The sequence below is a fragment of the Bombina bombina genome, chromosome 1 (assembly GCF_027579735.1).
Source record: "Bombina bombina isolate aBomBom1 chromosome 1, aBomBom1.pri, whole genome shotgun sequence".
Classification (NCBI taxonomy): domain Eukaryota; kingdom Metazoa; phylum Chordata; class Amphibia; order Anura; family Bombinatoridae; genus Bombina; species Bombina bombina.
In genome coordinates, this window is record NC_069499.1 from 613,754,542 (window position 1) to 613,772,355 (window position 17,814).

General features: G+C 41.8%; 1 protein-coding gene across 5 annotated transcripts in view; it reads left to right on the plus strand.

Moving 5' to 3' along the window:
* Positions 1–17,814, plus strand: part of PHKA1 (phosphorylase kinase regulatory subunit alpha 1) — a 473,866-nt gene that overhangs the window by 64,235 nt on the left and 391,817 nt on the right. For all 5 annotated transcript variants that reach the window (XM_053698997.1, XM_053698999.1, XM_053699000.1 and 2 more), the window contains exons 5-8: positions 2,694–2,862; positions 3,099–3,181; positions 3,289–3,369; positions 3,828–3,926. In XM_053698997.1, the coding sequence (XP_053554972.1) occupies positions 2,694–2,862; positions 3,099–3,181; positions 3,289–3,369; positions 3,828–3,926 (432 nt within the window). The remainder of the gene's footprint in view (positions 1–2,693; positions 2,863–3,098; positions 3,182–3,288; positions 3,370–3,827; positions 3,927–17,814) is intronic.

Here is a 17,814-nt window from a genome sequence, read left to right on the forward strand (position 1 = left end):
TAACTTAGTTAGACAATCTTCCTGTTGATCTTGTTCCAGTTTGCTTAAGTGTCCACTTTCAAATTGGATAATTTCAATTTCTAGGCTTTTTAGTGTCGCTCCAGTCTCTTCAATCACAAGTAACATAAGATCTAATGAGCATTTATTCAATATGCCACACCATTTTTTGTGCAAAACACAGGATTGTTCCTGCCAATGGTGGGCATATTTTTGATTCTGAATCCTTTTGGTATATGCATTTTTTCATGGTAAGCAGATAGGTAACAGCCATGAAGTTTAAAATCAATTATCCTCTTTTTCAATTTTAGAATCTGATTAAACAGATGTAAGGGTATTTCCCACTGGGTTTTGATTACTCCACTGTCAAATCTTATGCGTGTAGCATCCTCTGCACTAAATTGAAAAGTATGTGCATATTCCTCGTCATTTTCAGTGTCTATAGCTGTGGCATTAGTTGTCATTATAGCAGATAGGCTGTTCTGGCTGGAACGTTTGAGAATGGGTAGAAGTCCTCCGTGATCCGGGTGCTCTGTGGTGTATTATAATAATATCCCAATCCTAGTCACCAAGCACTCACGTTCAAAGTTTTTATGCCCAGGTGCGGTACATGTGTACATAAAATAACAATAAATTGAGACCGCACTCTTAGGACTTAGCAAAAAACACCTCAGTGGTATTTAATAAGCTGTAACGTTTCGGGGTCTCCCCCTTTGTCAAACATGAAGAAACAATATAATACACACCCCTATATAGACCCTCTTACCCACATGTGAACGTCCAGATCTGCCTGCGGCGAACTTCTGACAGCGTCTACCAAGCGCAACTGCGCATGCGCCAGGCGGCACTAAGGAAGCCCCAACAGGCCAACTGAAAAAGCAAAATAAAAAATGGATACCGTAACTAAGCAACGGTTAAACACATATATACATAATACAGAATACAGAACAACCTATCGGAATAATCTGTTGTATGCCCCAAAATCTTAATTGATATTTATACCATCGATCCATTATATATATATATATATATATATATATATACATATATATATATACATTAAGGGACCTATATTACTGCTTAATTCATCACATACTGATTGCATAATATTCGCACTGTAGATATGGGGCAAATGATAACATAAACTGACAGGTCAAGGTGCTTACACCTCCTATGTCACATCTATTAAGCCTGCACGGAAAACAAGGTAAAATATAAAATATGGGTTGCAAACCAGCACTGTAAACAACAATACTGTACACTAAAACGGTTAACTTTTTGCATGCTCCCCATATGTTATTCAGCTTCTTAGACCTATAAATCCTTACATTAATCCACAACACACTGAGAAAACACAAAATTTGGGTATATCATTACATAATCAACATTGTAAAACATTTTCGAAAAACATTTTTGAAAGACTTTTTGAAAAACATTATAGGAAAAGAGATTATGTGCAAGTTGTTGTTACCAACCAAATTCTATATATATAATCATAGACAACACTGTAAATCAAGATAAGTGTTGAGTCCTTTTGGGGTCAGAGTGTCCAGAGTGTGAATCCACCTAGACTCCTTTTGCAATAACACTCTTCCCCTATCACCCCCTCTTGGTAGGGGGGTACATGATCTATGATCACATATTTTAAATCCTTCAAGGTGTGCTGGTGTTTGGCAAAATGCCTAGCCACAGGTTGTTGAGAATCTGCATTTTTTATTGCAGCTCTGATTGCCGCCCTGTGGTTGGCCATCCTGGTACGTAGATCGTCAGTATATATATATATATGCGTATAGATAGATAGATCTACCATTTGTGTATTGAGGAGGAAACATTTCTGCATGGTTTTAAATAAATATAGAATTTCTACAGCATTGTCAAATAATCATCAAAACACTGCTTCATATTGCTAAAAAAAAAAAAGTGTTTTTATGGACCCCTAGCCCCACAATACAACTACCACACTGAAGTTAAAATCTGAAATTGCACAAAGAAATAAAAAACAAGTCCTACCTCCTCTGCAAATGATCTTCCGTCTGACTCTGAATACTAGTTGTGCTTGCCTCATGGGGCCCCCTGGCCCAGTGGGCCCCTGGCAGGAGTCACCCCTTTCACCCCCTGATGGTGGCCCTGGTTGTGTACAGTAACAATACAAATTTTACAATATAATAATTTTTAAACAAGAATTCACTGGAAAAGAAGCAAACATTAAAAAGCAAAATGCTTACCCCACTTAAAAAAAAAAAAAGGTGACCATTGACAAATTTGCCGTGAGGGATATGTCTGCACCTCAACTGGAGAGGCCCACAGAAGGCCGAAACGATCAATTGGGCTGCTCCCAGGTGGTGATTGGCTAGAGAGCAGGCTACTTAGCCATTGTTTGCTTGTAGTTAAGTGCTTCTCTTGCAGAATTACTCTTTTTGTGTGTGTGAAACTGACAGTGTTTATGGTTATGTGTATGATGCTGCACAAGGGGATGTATATGTGACAGTAAGTTACTGAATGTCTGTGTAAATAAATAATGGCATTTTGCGCCTGTCCCTGATTTACTAACTGTATGACTGATTGTAAGTGACATTGCATGATTGCTCATGGCTGAATACGCATAACAGACAGGATGTGTGTATGATTATACAATAAACAATGTATGTTTTCAGTTTATTATAATTATAATATTAATCTCAAAATTCTAATTACAGATGCCAAAAGTTGAAGAGTTTAAATACAGCCAGAGCACCAAGGATTCACTCCATGCCAAGTATAATACAGGAACATGCTCCACTGTTGTGGGGGATGAGCAGTGGGGGCACCTCCAGATGGATGCAACTTCTATATTCCTGTTGTTCCTGGCACAAATGACAGCATCAGGTAACTTACCTCAGGCTACCAGTTGTCTTCATGAAGCTTACTTATGAGAGTGATAAGGAAAGTGTGAAAAACTCCTGAAATTTTTAGACCAACATTTATGAGGGGGTTGAGGACGTAAAATGTAGAAATAAACAGAGAGGGTACGTCAGCCTTGAGAGTTTCTTTACACCTGTAAATGATGCTGGAAGAAAGGTCCGACCATTGCTAACTGATCTCTTCCTTTCTCTGATTCTCAGGGCTTCATATCATTTACACACTAGATGAAGTGTCTTTTATACAGAACTTAGTCTTTTACATTGAAGCAGCATACAAGACTGCGGTGAGTGACATGCATGGAAGCACAGTGATACAGACAGATGGGTCCTATGATGAACATGTAAACCTGTCTCATTATAAGCTCTGAAATGCCAGTTTTGTTCCGTGCAGGATTTTGGGATGTGGGAACGTGGAGACAAGACAAACCAGGGCATCTCTGAACTGAATGCCAGCTCTGTTGGCATGGCTAAGGTAACCGAGAGCTGCAGACCTTAAAGCTGCCCCCCACCCCTGTATAGTATTTCTGTTCCACCAGCTTACTCTTTCCCTGCTCGTTTATCCCCCACATTTGTTTGTTTTACTTTTCTCTAACCTGCCTGTAATCATGGTAATAGGTGCTATGGTTTACCCAGAGTGGCGACACTGGTGTTAGGTCTAGGGTCAACCCCTTATACCCTAGTGAGGGTATTGTAGACTTTTATGCTCTCCAAAGGATTAACAGAGTTTGTAGCCAGCTGCAAGTTGACTGACATTGATGAGGCCATATTATGTCTTTCATGTCATTTTGGCCACAGTAATATCACAGCTGACTAAATGTGGCATCCATGAAACTGCAAAAAAGCTCTTTCATTGTTACACAGACGCTTGTGCACACTTATTGTCTACTTTGTCATTATTTTTCTCTCAGTATCTGTCTGTATCACTCACAGGCCGCACTTGAAGCTCTAGATGAACTAAATTTATTTGGCGCTAAGGGAGGACCACAGTCTGTGATCCATGTCCTGTCTGATGAGATCCAGCACTGCCAGGTAAAAAAAATTTTTGTTCACAATACTGCTGCTCTTTCTCCTCCAAACAATGATAACTCTTCAGTTTATGGACCAACCTGTCAGGAAGTTCCTTGTTTTATAGCACTCTTAGGGATGTTAAACAGTAAAAATGCTTCATATAATGATGTTATCAAAGCAAATATTAGCCCGATAATTGTATATAGATATATATTTTTCTTCTGTTATGTGTGATCAGTCCACGGGTCATCATTACTTCTGGGATATAACTCCTCCCCAACAGGAAATGCAAGAGGATTCACCCAGCAGAGCTGCATATAGCTCCTCCCCTCTACGTCAGTCCCAGTCATTCTCTTGCACCCAACGACTAGATAGGATGTGTGAGAGGACTATGGTGATTATACTTAGTTTTTATGACTTCAATCAAAAGTTTGTTATTTTAAAATAGCACCGGAGCGTGTTATTACTTCTCTGGCAGAGTTTGAGGAAGAATCTGTCAGAGTTTTTTACTATGTTTTTAACCGGAGTAGTTAAGATCATATTGCTGTTCTCGGCCATCTGAGGGAGGTAAAGGCTTCAGATCAGGGGACAGCGGGCAGATGAATCTGCATTGAGGTATGTAGCAGTTTTTATTTTCTGAATGGAATTGATGAGAAAATCCTGCCATACCGTTAAAATGACATGTATGTATACACTTCAGTATTCTGGGGATGGTATTTCACCGGAACTACTCTGTTAAAGGTCACTAATCCTTTTTAATAACTATTTATCATGTTAAACGTTTTTGCTGGAATGTAGAATCGTTTACATTGCTGAGGTACTGTGTGAATAAATATTTGGGCATTATTTTCCACTTGGCAGTTTTTTTGCTTTAATTGTGACAGTTTCGTTTCTCTTCACTGCTGTGTGGGAGAGGGAGGGGCCGTTTTTGGCGCTCTTTGCTACGCATCAAAAAATACCAGTCAGTTACTTTTATATTTCCTGCATGATCCGGTTCATCTCTGATAGATCTCAGGGGTCTTCAAACTTCTTTGAAGGGAGGTAAATTCTCTCAGCAGAGCTGTGAGAATTCTTATAGTGACTGTGAATAAAAACGTTGCTTTGTATTTTTTATGTCAAATTTAATTATTGTTATTTTACTAATGGGAACAAACCTTTGCTAAAAGTTTTGTTGTTTTAAAGTTTGATGCTATAACTGTTTTTCAGTTCATTATTTCAACTGTCATTTAATCGTTAGTACCTCTTTGAGGCACAGTACGTTTTTTTGCTAAAAAAGATTATAACCAAGTTGTAAGTTTTTTGCTAGTGTGTTAAACATGTCTGACTCAGAGGAAGATATCTGTGTCATTTGTTCCAATGCCAAGGTGGAGCCCAATAGAAATTTATGTACTAACTGTATTGATGCTACTTTAAATAAAAGTCAATCTGTACAATGTGAACAAATTTCACCAAACAGCGAGGGGAGAGTTATGCCGACTAACTCGCCTCACGCGGCAGTACCTGCATCTCCCGCCCGGGAGGTGCGTGATATTTTGGCGCCTAGTACATCTGGGCGGCCATTACAGATAACATTACAAGATATGGCTACTGTTATGACTGAAGTTTTGTCTAAATTACCAGAACTAAGAGGCAAGCGTGATCACTCTGGGGTGAGAACAGAGTGCGCTGACAATGCTAGGGCCATGTCTGATACTGCGTCACAGCTCGCAGAGCATGAGGACGGAGAGCTTCATTCTGTGGGTGACGGTTCTGATCCAAACAGATTGGATTCAGATATTTCAAATTTTAAATTTAAATTGGAGAACCTCCGTGTATTACTAGGGGAGGTCTTAGCAGCTCTCAACGATTGTAACACCGTTGCAATACCAGAGAAACTGTGTAGGTTGGATAAATACTTTGCGGTACCGGCGAGTACTGACGTTTTTCCTATACCTAAGAGACTAACTGAAATTGTTACTAAGGAGTGGGATAGACCCGGTGTGCCGTTCTCACCCCCTCCAATATTTAGAAAGATGTTTCCAATAGACGCCACCACTCGGGACTTATGGCAAACGGTCCCCAAGGTGGAGGGAGCAGTTTCTACTTTAGCTAAGCGTACCACTATCCCGGTGGAGGATAGCTGTGCCTTCTCAGATCCAATGGATAAAAAATTAGAGGGTTACCTTAAGAAAATGTTTGTTCAACAAGGTTTTATATTACAACCCCTTGCATGTATCGCGCCGATTACGGCTGCGGCAGCATTTTGGATTGAGTCGCTTGAAGAGAACCTTAGTTCATCTACGCTAGACGACATTACGGACAGGCTTAGAGTCCTTAAACTAGCTAATTCCTTCATTTCGGAGGCCGTAGTACATTTAACCAAACTTACGGCTAAGAACTCAGGATTCGCCATACAGGCACGTAGGGCGCTGTGGCTAAAATCCTGGTCAGCTGATGTTACTTCTAAGTCCAAATTACTTAATATACCTTTCAAGGGGCAGTCTTTATTTGGGCCCGGTTTGAAAGAGATTATCGCTGACATTACAGGAGGTAAGGGCCACGCCCTACCTCAAGACAAAGCCAAAGCTAAGGCTAGACAGTCTAATTTTCGTCCCTTTCGGAACTTCAAAACAGGAGCAGCATCAACCTCCACTGCACCAAAACAGGAAGGAGCTGTTGCCCGTTACAGGCAAGGCTGGAAGCCTAACCAGTCCTGGAACAAGAGCAAGCAGGCCAGGAAACCTGCTGCTGCCCCAAAGACAGCATGAACCGAGAGCCCCCGATCCGGGACCGGATCTAGTGGGGGGCAGACTCTCTCTCTTCGCCCAGGCCTGGGCAAGAGATGTTCAGGATCCCTGGGCACTAGAGATCATATCTCAGGGATACCTTCTAGACTTCAAATTATCTCCCCCAAGAGGGAGATTTCATCTGTCAAGGTTGTCAACAAACCAGATAAAGAAAGAAGCGTTTCTACGCTGCGTACAAGATCTGTTATTAATGGGAGTGATCCATCCGGTTCCGCGGTCGGAACAAGGACAAGGGTTCTACTCAAACCTGTTTGTGGTTCCCAAAAAAGAGGGAACTTTCAGGCCAATCTTAGATTTAAAGATTCTAAACAAATTCCTAAGAGTTCCATCGTTCAAAATGGAAACTATTCGGACAATTTTACCCATGATCCAAGAGGGTCAGTACATGACCACTGTGGATTTAAAGGATGCTTACCTTCACATTCCGATCCACAAAGATCATCACCGGTACCTAAGGTTTGCCTTCTTAGACAGGCACTACCAGTTTGTAGCTCTTCCATTCGGATTGGCTACGGCTCCAAGAATCTTCACAAAGGTTCTGGGTGCCCTTCTGGCGGTACTAAGACCGCGAGGGATTTCGGTAGCTCCGTACCTAGACGACATTCTAATACAAGCTTCAAGCTTTCAAACTGCCAAGTCTCATACAGAGTTAGTTCTGGCATTTCTAAGGTCGCATGGATGGAAAGTGAACGAAAAGAAGAGTTCTCTCTTTCCTCTCACAAGAGTTCCATTCTTGGGGACTCTTATAGATTCTGTAGAAATGAAGATTTACCTGACAGAAGACAGGTTAACAAAGCTTCAAAATGCATGCCGTGTCCTTCATTCCATTCAACACCCGTCAGTAGCTCAATGCATGGAGGTGATCGGCTTAATGGTAGCGGCAATGGACATAGTACCTTTTGCACGCCTACATCTCAGACCGCTGCAATTATGCATGCTAAGTCAGTGGAATGGGGATTACTCAGATTTGTCCCCTACTCTGAATCTAAATCAAGAGACCAGAAATTCTCTTCTATGGTGGCTTTATCGGCCACACCTGTCCAGGGGGATGCCATTCAGCAGGCCAGACTGGACAATTGTAACAACAGACGCCAGCCTACTAGGTTGGGGCGCTGTCTGGAATTCTCTGAAGGCTCAGGGACTATGGAATCAGGAGGAGAGTCTCCTGCCAATAAACATTCTGGAATTGAGAGCGGTTCTCAATGCCCTTCTGGCTTGGCCCCAGTTAACAACTCGGGGGTTCATCAGGTTTCAGTCGGACAACATCACGACTGTAGCTTACATCAACCATCAGGGAGGGACAAGAAGCTCCCTAGCAATGATGGAAGTATCAAAGATAATTCGCTGGGCAGAGTCTCACTCTTGCCACCTGTCAGCAATCCACATCCCGGGAGTGGAGAACTGGGAGGCGGATTTCTTGAGTCGCCAGACTTTTCATCCGGGGGAGTGGGAACTTCATCCGGAGGTCTTTGCCCAAATACTTCGACGTTGGGGCAAACCAGAGATAGATCTCATGGCGTCTCGCCAGAACGCCAAACTTCCTCGCTACGGGTCCAGATCCAGGGATCCGGGAGCGGTTCTGATAGATGCTTTGACAGCACCTTGGAACTTCGGGATGGCTTATGTGTTTCCACCCTTTCCGCTGCTTCCTCGATTGATTGCCAAAATCAAGCAGGAGAGAGCATCAGTGATTCTAATAGCGCCTGCATGGCCACGCAGGACTTGGTATGCAGATCTAGTGGACATGTCATCCTGTCCGCCTTGGTCTCTACCTCTAAGACAGGACCTTCTGATACAGGGTCCATTCAAACATCAAAATCTAACTTCTCTGAAGCTGACTGCTTGGAAATTGAACGTTTGATTTTATCAAAACGTGGTTTTTCTGAGTCGGTTATTGATACCCTGATACAGGCTAGGAAGCCTGTTACCAGAAAGATTTACCATAAAATATGGCGTAAATACCTATACTGGTGCGAATCCAAACATTACTCCTGGAGTAAGGTTAGGATCTCTAGGATATTGTCTTTTCTACAAGAAGGGTTAGAAAAGGGTTTATCAGCTAGTTCATTAAAGGGACAGATTTCAGCTCTGTCCATCTTGTTACACAGGCGTCTGTCAGAAAATCCAGACGTCCAGGCTTTTTGTCAGGCTTTAGCTAGGATCAAGCCTGTGTTTAAAGCTGTTGCTCCGCCATGGAGTTTAAACTTAGTTCTTAACGTTTTACAGGGTGTTCCATTTGAACCCCTTCATTCCATTGATATAAAATTGTTATCTTGGAAAGTTCTGTTTTTAATGGCTATTTCCTCGGCTCGAAGAGTCTCTGAGTTATCAGCCTTACATTGTGATTCTCCTTATCTGCTTTTTCACTCAGACAAGGTAGTTCTGCGTACTAAACCTGGGTTCTTACCTAAGGTGGTCACTAACAGGAATATCAATCAAGAGATTGTTGTTCCATCCTTGTGTCCAAATCCTTCTTCAAAGAAGGAACGTCTTCTACACAATCTGGATGTAGTTCGTGCCCTCAAGTTCTACTTGCAGGCAACTAAAGATTTTCGCCAAACTTCTTCCCTGTTTGTCATTTATTCTGGACAGAGGAGAGGTCAAAAAGCTTCTGCTACCTCTCTCTCTTTTTGGCTTCGTAGCATAATACGTTTAGCCTATGAGACTGCTGGTCAGCAGCCTCCTGAAAGAATTACAGCTCACTCCACTAGAGCTGTGGCTTCCACTTGGGCCTTTAAGAATGAGGCCTCTGTTGAACAGATTTGCAAGGCTGCAACTTGGTCTTCGCTTCATACTTTTTCCAAATTTTACAAATTTGACACTTTTGCTTCTTCGGAGGCTATTTTTGGGAGAAAGGTTCTTCAGGCAGTGGTTCCTTCTATATAATGAGCCTGCCTATCCCTCCCGTCATCCGTGTACTTTTGCTTTGGTATTAGTATCCCAGAAGTAATGATGACCCGTGGACTGATCACACATAACAGAAGAAAACATAATTTATGCTTACCTGATAAATTCCTTTCTTCTGTTGTGTGATCAGTCCACGGCCCGCCCTTTTTTAAGGCAGGTAAATATCTTTTAAATTATACTCCAGTCACCACTTCACCCTTGGTTACTCCTTTCTCGTTGATTCTTGGTCGAATGACTGGGACTGACGTAGAGGGGAGGAGCTATATGCAGCTCTGCTGGGTGAATCCTCTTGCATTTCCTGTTGGGGAGGAGTTATATCCCAGAAGTAATGATGACCCGTGGACTGATCACACAACAGAAGAAAGGAATTTATCAGGTAAGCATAAATTATGTTTTTCAAATTGTATAATTTGTTTAAATACTTAAGATACAAATGAAAAGGTTTGGTTTCTACAAAATACTTTAAAGTAATGGATGCTGCCACGTTGGAACCTAGGTTTTACACTTATCTATATCTTCTGCCAAAGACAGAGAGAGATATAAAACAGGCAAAAAATTAGTTTATAAACTAGGCTGCATGGAATATAGGATTGTTAAAGTATCAAACAGGGTTTCCACACTTTCTTGTTTGTACATTCTCTTTTATCGCCTTTTTTATATCTGTCTTTTATTGTCCTCAGCAGAAAAGATAGGTAAGGCAAAAACCTAGGTTCGAACATGGCAACGTCTATTATTTTATAGAAAATCATGAATACATAGGCTCACCATATTGCCGCTTTAAAAAGGGACACATGAAAAATACATATGTCAGGGTTCTTATACAAAACATTTATTTAAACAGCCCTGAAAACAGCCCTGACATATGTATTTTTCATTTTCATATGTGTCCCTTTTTAAAGCGACAATATGGTCAGCCTATGAATACAGCAAAAAACTATTTTATGAAAGGGGACAACAATTAATAGTTAAACATTTACTGTAAAGTTTACATAATTAAATATTGTGTATTACAATCTCGAACTGTTAATTGTCCCTTTTAACAGCAGTATATGCTTCTTTGATATGTTATGCATTTTAAGTCAGCTACAAGTGTGTCATCTTTCCACCAAAGACATTGTCCTGCGTGATTAAATGAAACAGTCCCTTTTAACTTCTCTTAAAAATATTTAGTGATTGTGACCACTAATAACCTAATATTTTAGCAATATATTTATTTAAATATTCAAGATGTTCTTTCAGTTTTTCAAACACCTTTTACCTCAGGAAACAAAATATATATATTTTTTTTGTAGTAGCTAAGTAAAATTGCTATTAAGTGTTATCAATTCATTTGAAAGGAGCTAAATGTCAACAAAGAATATGAAAAGAAAAAAAACTTTAACAACATAAGTAAATTGGAACGTTTTTCCAAACTTTGATGGGATATTTTTATTAAACAAATCTGTTCCACATATTCACTGTCTGGTAGAGCACTCTTTATCATCCAAATAAAGTTGTTGGCTTAAAGGAACATTCAACTCAAAATGTAATTCACTAAAAAATAATGTATTAAAGTGATATTAAACAGTGCTCCTTTAGTAAAACAAATATGCTAAATCAAAGTAAATATAAAAAGAAAAAGATTGTGTAAAAATTGCAAACAACGTGCTTGTTTTCTTGCATAATGAGCACTGAATTTCTCATTGTAGCCCCTTCCCTCAAGGAGAGCAGACATGTTTGGAGCTTACACTGCATTCTGCCTCTTCTGAGCATGAGCATTTAGACTTACTGTCTCTCTAGCGTTATTTGAATAGTAAACCAATTTAAGTAACTTTAGAAGATTTATGACATCAAGCTAGATTAGTCTTCCTGTAGAGACCGCAGCCTCCTTAAAAAAAACAACGTAAAATTATTTTAAAATGATAAATACATTTTGCAATGATTTTTATTAAGTATAACCCACTGCTTAGAGTTTTTTTTTTATTACAACAATGAAACAGACTATTTTATATCTCTTTAATGACACTAAAGTGATATTGTATTACACATTGATTATTTATTTTACTTGCTGTAAATTGTTCTTTTCCCACACTCCAAAGAGAGACTGGAGCTCAAATTCTTTAATTTAGGAGTGCTGTGAAAATAATCCAAATTTCTTTTTTAAGACACGATGAGTCCACGGATCATCTTAATTACTAATGGGATATTCACCTCCTGGTCAGCAGGAGGAGGCAAAGAGCACCACAGCAGAGCTGTTAAATAGCTCCTCCCTTCCCTCCCACCCCAGTCATTCTCTTTGCCTACGTTAGTGATAGGAAGAGGTAAAGTGAGGTGTTAGATTAGATTCTTCTATCAAGAGTTTATTATTTTTAAAGTAGTGCCAGAGTGTGCTGCTTTGTTCTAGGGTGTAGCCATACTCCAAATCAGTCTCTACAGTAGAGCTTTGGTTGCTTTAGAGCAGGGGTGTCCAAACTTTGCTCTCCAGAGGTTTTGGAACTACATTTCCCATGATGCTCAGCTAGATAAAATGCTGGCTGAGCATCATCGGAAATGTAGTTCCAAAACCTCTGGAGAGCAAAGTTTGGACACCCCTGCTTTAGAGCAATGGGAACTTGTTGGACATAATTCTCACTGCACCTCCCATAATTTATTTGCTGCCCTGATCCTTCAGTCGGAGGTAATCTTTAAATCAGCATTTTATTCTCCTCAGGTCGATGTGAGGGATAGGACCTCTCAAACCTGAGAGCTGCCAGGCAGAAGTCAAGGTAAGTGCTACCTTAAGTTTCTGGGGATAAGGACTCAGAATTCTTTTTTTATGAAGCACATACAAGAACATAAGGGGCTCTTTAAGACTAGTAGTTCTTTATGTGGGGACATGATATGTTTTTCCTGGGGGAAAGATAATGGGGCAGTATAGGTATCAGGGCACTGGGGCTGGAGGAAGCTGATTTTTACAATAATAGGAATGTACATATGGCTCCGGTAGTTCCACTTCACATACTGTATGGTGGTCTTTCCGGTTTTTGTGCGCCATTCCTTAGCGCTTCAGTTCAGAGACAGTGCGCATAGAGGGCCGGTCTGTTCTGGAGTCGCATGAGAGAAATTCATGCGTGGCTAGTACAGACACAGTGTTTTGCCTGTTTCATTGTGTCCTCAGAAATTGTCAAGTAGAGTTGCTCTGGAGAATCAAAAGGAGTGTTTTTGGGCCCAACGATCTTCTGTCAGGTAGGAGCACTTTTGTTTAGACAAATTTATCGTTTTTAGCAGTACAAAGGGAAAACGTTTAACTGACAGTTTGCAGCAAAAGATAAAAAGTCAGTTTTAAATTTAAAGAGACAGTACCGTTTTTTTATAATAATTTTTTTCCATATAAATTTGATAATTTTTGTTTGTAATTTGGAAAATTGTGTGAAAGCATAGAAAAAGGTGACTTTTAAGATGTCACCTGTGCTTTATGCTTTGACGCTAATGTGGAACCACCAATCCCTCTTTGTCCTTCATGTATTCAAAGGACTTTAAGTTATAGGGAAAAAAAAATTTCCTCTTAGGCAACCATTGTCCAAGAGTCTAATGATGAGGGTCAATATATGCCGCAGCTTTCTCCCCAAGTGTCCCAAAATTTACCGCCTGCACAAGCAGTGCCCTGCACTTCTGCTATAGCTCCCGCTGGAGTTTCTTTAAAAGACATTGCTTCTCTCATGTCTTTTACAATTTCTGATGCATTGTCTGCTTTCCCAATGTTGCAGGGCAAACGTAAGAGGAAAACCAGACATTCAGTAAGTTCTGATGCAATTGTTGCAGTTTCGGAGGTACCCTCCCAAGGCCATGAAGAGGAGTGTACAGCTGTTTCATCTGAGGGTGAAATCTCAGATTCAGAAGGTTCATTGCCTCTGACGGACTCAGAGGTTGTAACTTTTAGGTTTAAGCAAGAACACCTCCGCCTGCTACTCAGGGAGGTTTTGGTTACTTTAGACGATTGTGACTCCACGGTTGTGGTTGCCCCTGCGAAGTCTAGTAAATTAGACAGATATTTTGAAGTTCCTTCTTACTCTGATGTATTTCCAGTTCCAAAGCGAGCTTCGGAGATCGTTACTAAGGAGTGGAAGAGACCAGGCATTCCCTTTTCTCCCTCCCCTATTTTTAAGAAGATGTTTCCTATAGCGGCCTCTTTCAAGGAGGCTTGGCAAACGGTTCCGAAGGTAGAAGGAGCTATTTCCACTTTAGCCAAGAGAACCACTATTCCCATAGAGGATAGTTGTGCTTTCAAAGACCCTATGGACAAGAAGTTAGAGGGTTTACTTAAAAAGATTTATGTTCACCAGGGTCTATTATTACAGCCTGTGGCGTGCATCGCTACAATCACTAGTGCAGCAGCATATTGGATTGATGCTTTGTCCTAGTCTCTTGGAGGAGATCCAAGACAGGATAAAAGCTCTGAAGCTAGCTAATGCTTTTATTACGGACGCTTCCCTTCAGACTATCAAACTGGCAGCTAAGAGTTCGAGTTTCTCTGTCCTAGCCCGCAGAGCCTTATGGTTAAAACCTTGGTTTGCGGACGTGTCATCCAAGTCTAAGCTTCTAGCGATTCCTTACAAGGTGAAGACCTTGTTTGGACCTGGCCTGACCGAAATTATCTCTGATATTACGGGAGGTAAGGATCATCTCCTTCCTCAGGATAAGAGAAACAGACAAAAGGGACGACAGAGTAATTTTCGTTCCTTTCTAATTTTCAAGGGAAATTCTTCCTCTTCCTCCTCTAAGCAGGAGCAATCTAAGCCTACATGGAGACCTAACCAGTCTTGGAACAAAGGTAAACAATATAAGAAGCCTGCTATTGAATCCAAAATAGCATGAAGGGCATGCCCCCGATCCGGGACCGGATCTGGTAGGGGGCAGACTTTCCTTCTTCATTCAGGCTTGGGTTCGGGACGTTCAGGATCCCTGGGCAATAGAAATAGTGTCTCAGGGATACAAATTGGAGTTCAAGAGTTTTCCTCCCAGAGGCAGGTTTCTTCTTTCAAGATTATCTGCAGACTTTATTATTATTATTATTATTATCGGTTATTTGTAGAGCGCCAACAGATTCCGCAGCGCTATAACCAAAGGGGGAGTACAACAAAACAATTATATGGTAGAGGGCCCTGCCAAGAGTTGCACTGTTGTAGTCAGCTCTTAAGAAGGTGATCCACAAACAGCTGGACTATTAGGCTTACATGCTAAGAGGGTTCAGGGGATTGCAGTGGAGGAGAGGAACTGGTATTAGGAAAGGTTAGCGTAGGTTGTATGCGTCCCTGAACAGTAGAGTCTTTAGGGAGCACTTGAAGCTTTTAAAACTAGAAGAGAGTCTTATGGAGCGAGGCAGAGAGTTCCACAAGATGGGAGCCAGTCTGGAGAAGTCCTGTAAACGGGAGTGTGATGAGGTGACAAGAGAGGAGGAGAGTAGGAGGTCATGAGCAGAGCGAAGGGGACGGGAGGGAGAGTATCTGGAGACAAGGTCTGAGATGTAGGGGGGAGCAGTGCAGTTGAGTGCTTTGTATGTCAGAGTGAGGGTTTTGTGTTTGATCCTAGAGGCAAGAGGAAGCCAGTGAAGGGATTGGCAGAGAGGCGCAGCAGATGAAGAGCGACGTGTAAGGAAGATGAGTCTGGCAGAGGCATTTATTATGGATTGTAAAGGAGCTAGGCGGCAGGTGGGGAGACCAGAGAGGACAGAGTTGCAGTAATCAAGGCGGGAAAGAATAAGAGAGTGGATTAAAATCTTAGTTGTGTCTTGTGTAAAGAAGTGTCTAATTTTAGAGATGTTTTTAAGGTGAAAGCGGCAGGCTTTAGACCAGACCAGACAAAAAGAGAGGCGTTCTTACATTGTGTAAGAGACCTCTCCGCCCTGGGAGTGATTGTTCCCGTCCCAGTACAGGAACATGGTCAGGGTTTTTATTTCAATCTGTTTGTGGTTCCCAAAAAGGAGGGAACCTTCAGACCAATTTTAGATCTAAAGGGTCTAAACACATTTCTCAGGGTTCCGTCCTTCAAGATGGAAACTATTCGTTCCATCCTTCCCTTAATCCAGGAGGGTCAATTCATGACAACTGACTATTTAAAGGACGCGTACCTACATGTCCCTATTCACAGGGATCATCACAGGTTTCTAAGATTTGCCTTCCAGGGCAAACGCTTCCAGTTCGTGGCTCTTCCTTTCGGCCTGGCCATTGCTCCCAGAATCTTCACAAAGGTTCTGGGTCTCTGTTGGCGGTCTTTCGGTCACAGGGCATTGGGGTGGCTCCTTATCTGGACGACATTCTAGTCCAGGCGCCCTCTTTTCATCAAGCAAGATCCCACACCGACTTAGTGTTATCTTTCCTTAGAACTCACGGATGGAAGGTAAATTTGAGCAAGAGTTCCATAGTTCCAGACACAAGAGTCATTTTCTTGGGAACCATAATAGACTCCTTGTCCATGAATATTTTTCTGACAGAAGTCAGGAGATCAAAGATTATAGATACTTGTCTAGTCCTTCAGTCCAATCCTCGGCTGTCAGTGGCTCAGTGCATGGAGTTAATCGGGTTGATGGTGGCGGTGATGGACATCATTCCGTTTGCTCGTTTCCATCTCAGACCTCTGCAGTTAAACATGCTCAGGCAATGGAATGGAGATTATGCAGACTTGTCTCCTCTAATAACTCTGGAGCAGGAGACAAGGGACTCTTTTCAATGGTGGTTGTCGCTGGATCATCTCTCCCAGGGGACCTTCTTTCGCAGACCATCGTGGGTGATTGTGACAACAGATGCCACCCTTCTGTGGTGGGGAGCAGTCTGGGGTTCCCTAAAGGCTCAGGTAGTTTGGACTCACTCGGAGTCTGTTCTCCCCATAAACATTCTGGAACTGAGAGCGATCTACAATGCTCTTCTGGCCTGGCCTCAGCCACGGTCCAGTTTATCAGGTTCCAATCGGACAACATAACTTCAGTGGCTTACATCAATCATCAGGGAGGAACGAGGAGTTACTTAGCGATGAAGGAGGTATCCAAGATAATTCAGTGGGCGGAGGCTCATTCTTGATATCTGTCGGCGATCCATATCCCAGGGGTGGACAACTGGGAAGTGGACTTTCTGAGCAGGCAGACATTTCATCCGGGGGAGTGGGAACTCCATCTGTAAGTGTTCTCCGACCTGATTCTCAAGTGGGGTCAGCCGGAGTTGGATCTCATGGCATCTCATTAGAATGCCAAACTCCCGAGATACGGGTCAAGGTCCAGGGACCCACAGTTGGCACTGATAGATGCCCTGGTGGTTCCTTGGACCTTCAGTCTAGCATACATATTTCCTCCGTTTGCTCTTCTTCCTCGGGTAATTGCTCGAATCAAACAGGAGAGGGCTTTGGTGATTCTCATATCACCGGCCTGGCCTTGCAGGATTTGGTATGCGGACCTGGTGGAGATGGCATCTCTGCCACCTTGGAGACTACCGTTGAGGAAGGACCTTCTGATTCAGGGGACCTTCCTTCACCCAAATCTAGTTTCTCTGAAGCTGACTGCTTGGAGATTGAACGCTTATTTTTATCCAAGCGGGGGTTTTCTGAAACGGTCATAGAGACCATGATTCAGGCTCGTAAGCCTGTAACTAGGAGGATTTCCCATAAAATTTGGCGTAAATATCTCTATTGGTTTGAATCCAAGGGCTACTCATGGAGTAGAGTTAGGATTCCTAGAATTTTGTCTTTTCTCCAAGAGGGTTTGGAGAAAGGTTTATCGACGAGCTCCCTGAAGGGTCATATCTTGGCCTAATCTATTTTGTTACACAAACGTCTGGCGGATGTTCCAGATGTACAATCATTTTGTCAGGCCTTGTTCAGGATCAGGCCTGTGTTCAAACCAGTTACTCCTCCATGGAGTCTTAATTTAGTTCTCAAAGTTCTTCAAGGGGCTCTGTTTGAGCCTATGCATTCTTTAGCTATTAAGCTGTTATCTTGGAAAGTTTTATTTCTTGTTGCTATTTCTTCGGCTCGTAGAGTGTCAGAGCTCTCGGCATTGCAGTACGAATCTCCTTACCTTATTTTCCATTCAGATAAGGTAGTTTTACTTACTAAACTGGGATTTCTTCCTAAGGTTGTTTCTGATCGGAACATTAATCAGGAGATTGTTGTTCCTTCTTTGTGTCCTAATCCTTCTTCTCAGAAAGAACGACTTCTGCACAATTTAGACGTGGTCCGTGCTTTAAAGTTTTACTTACAGGCTTCTAAGGACT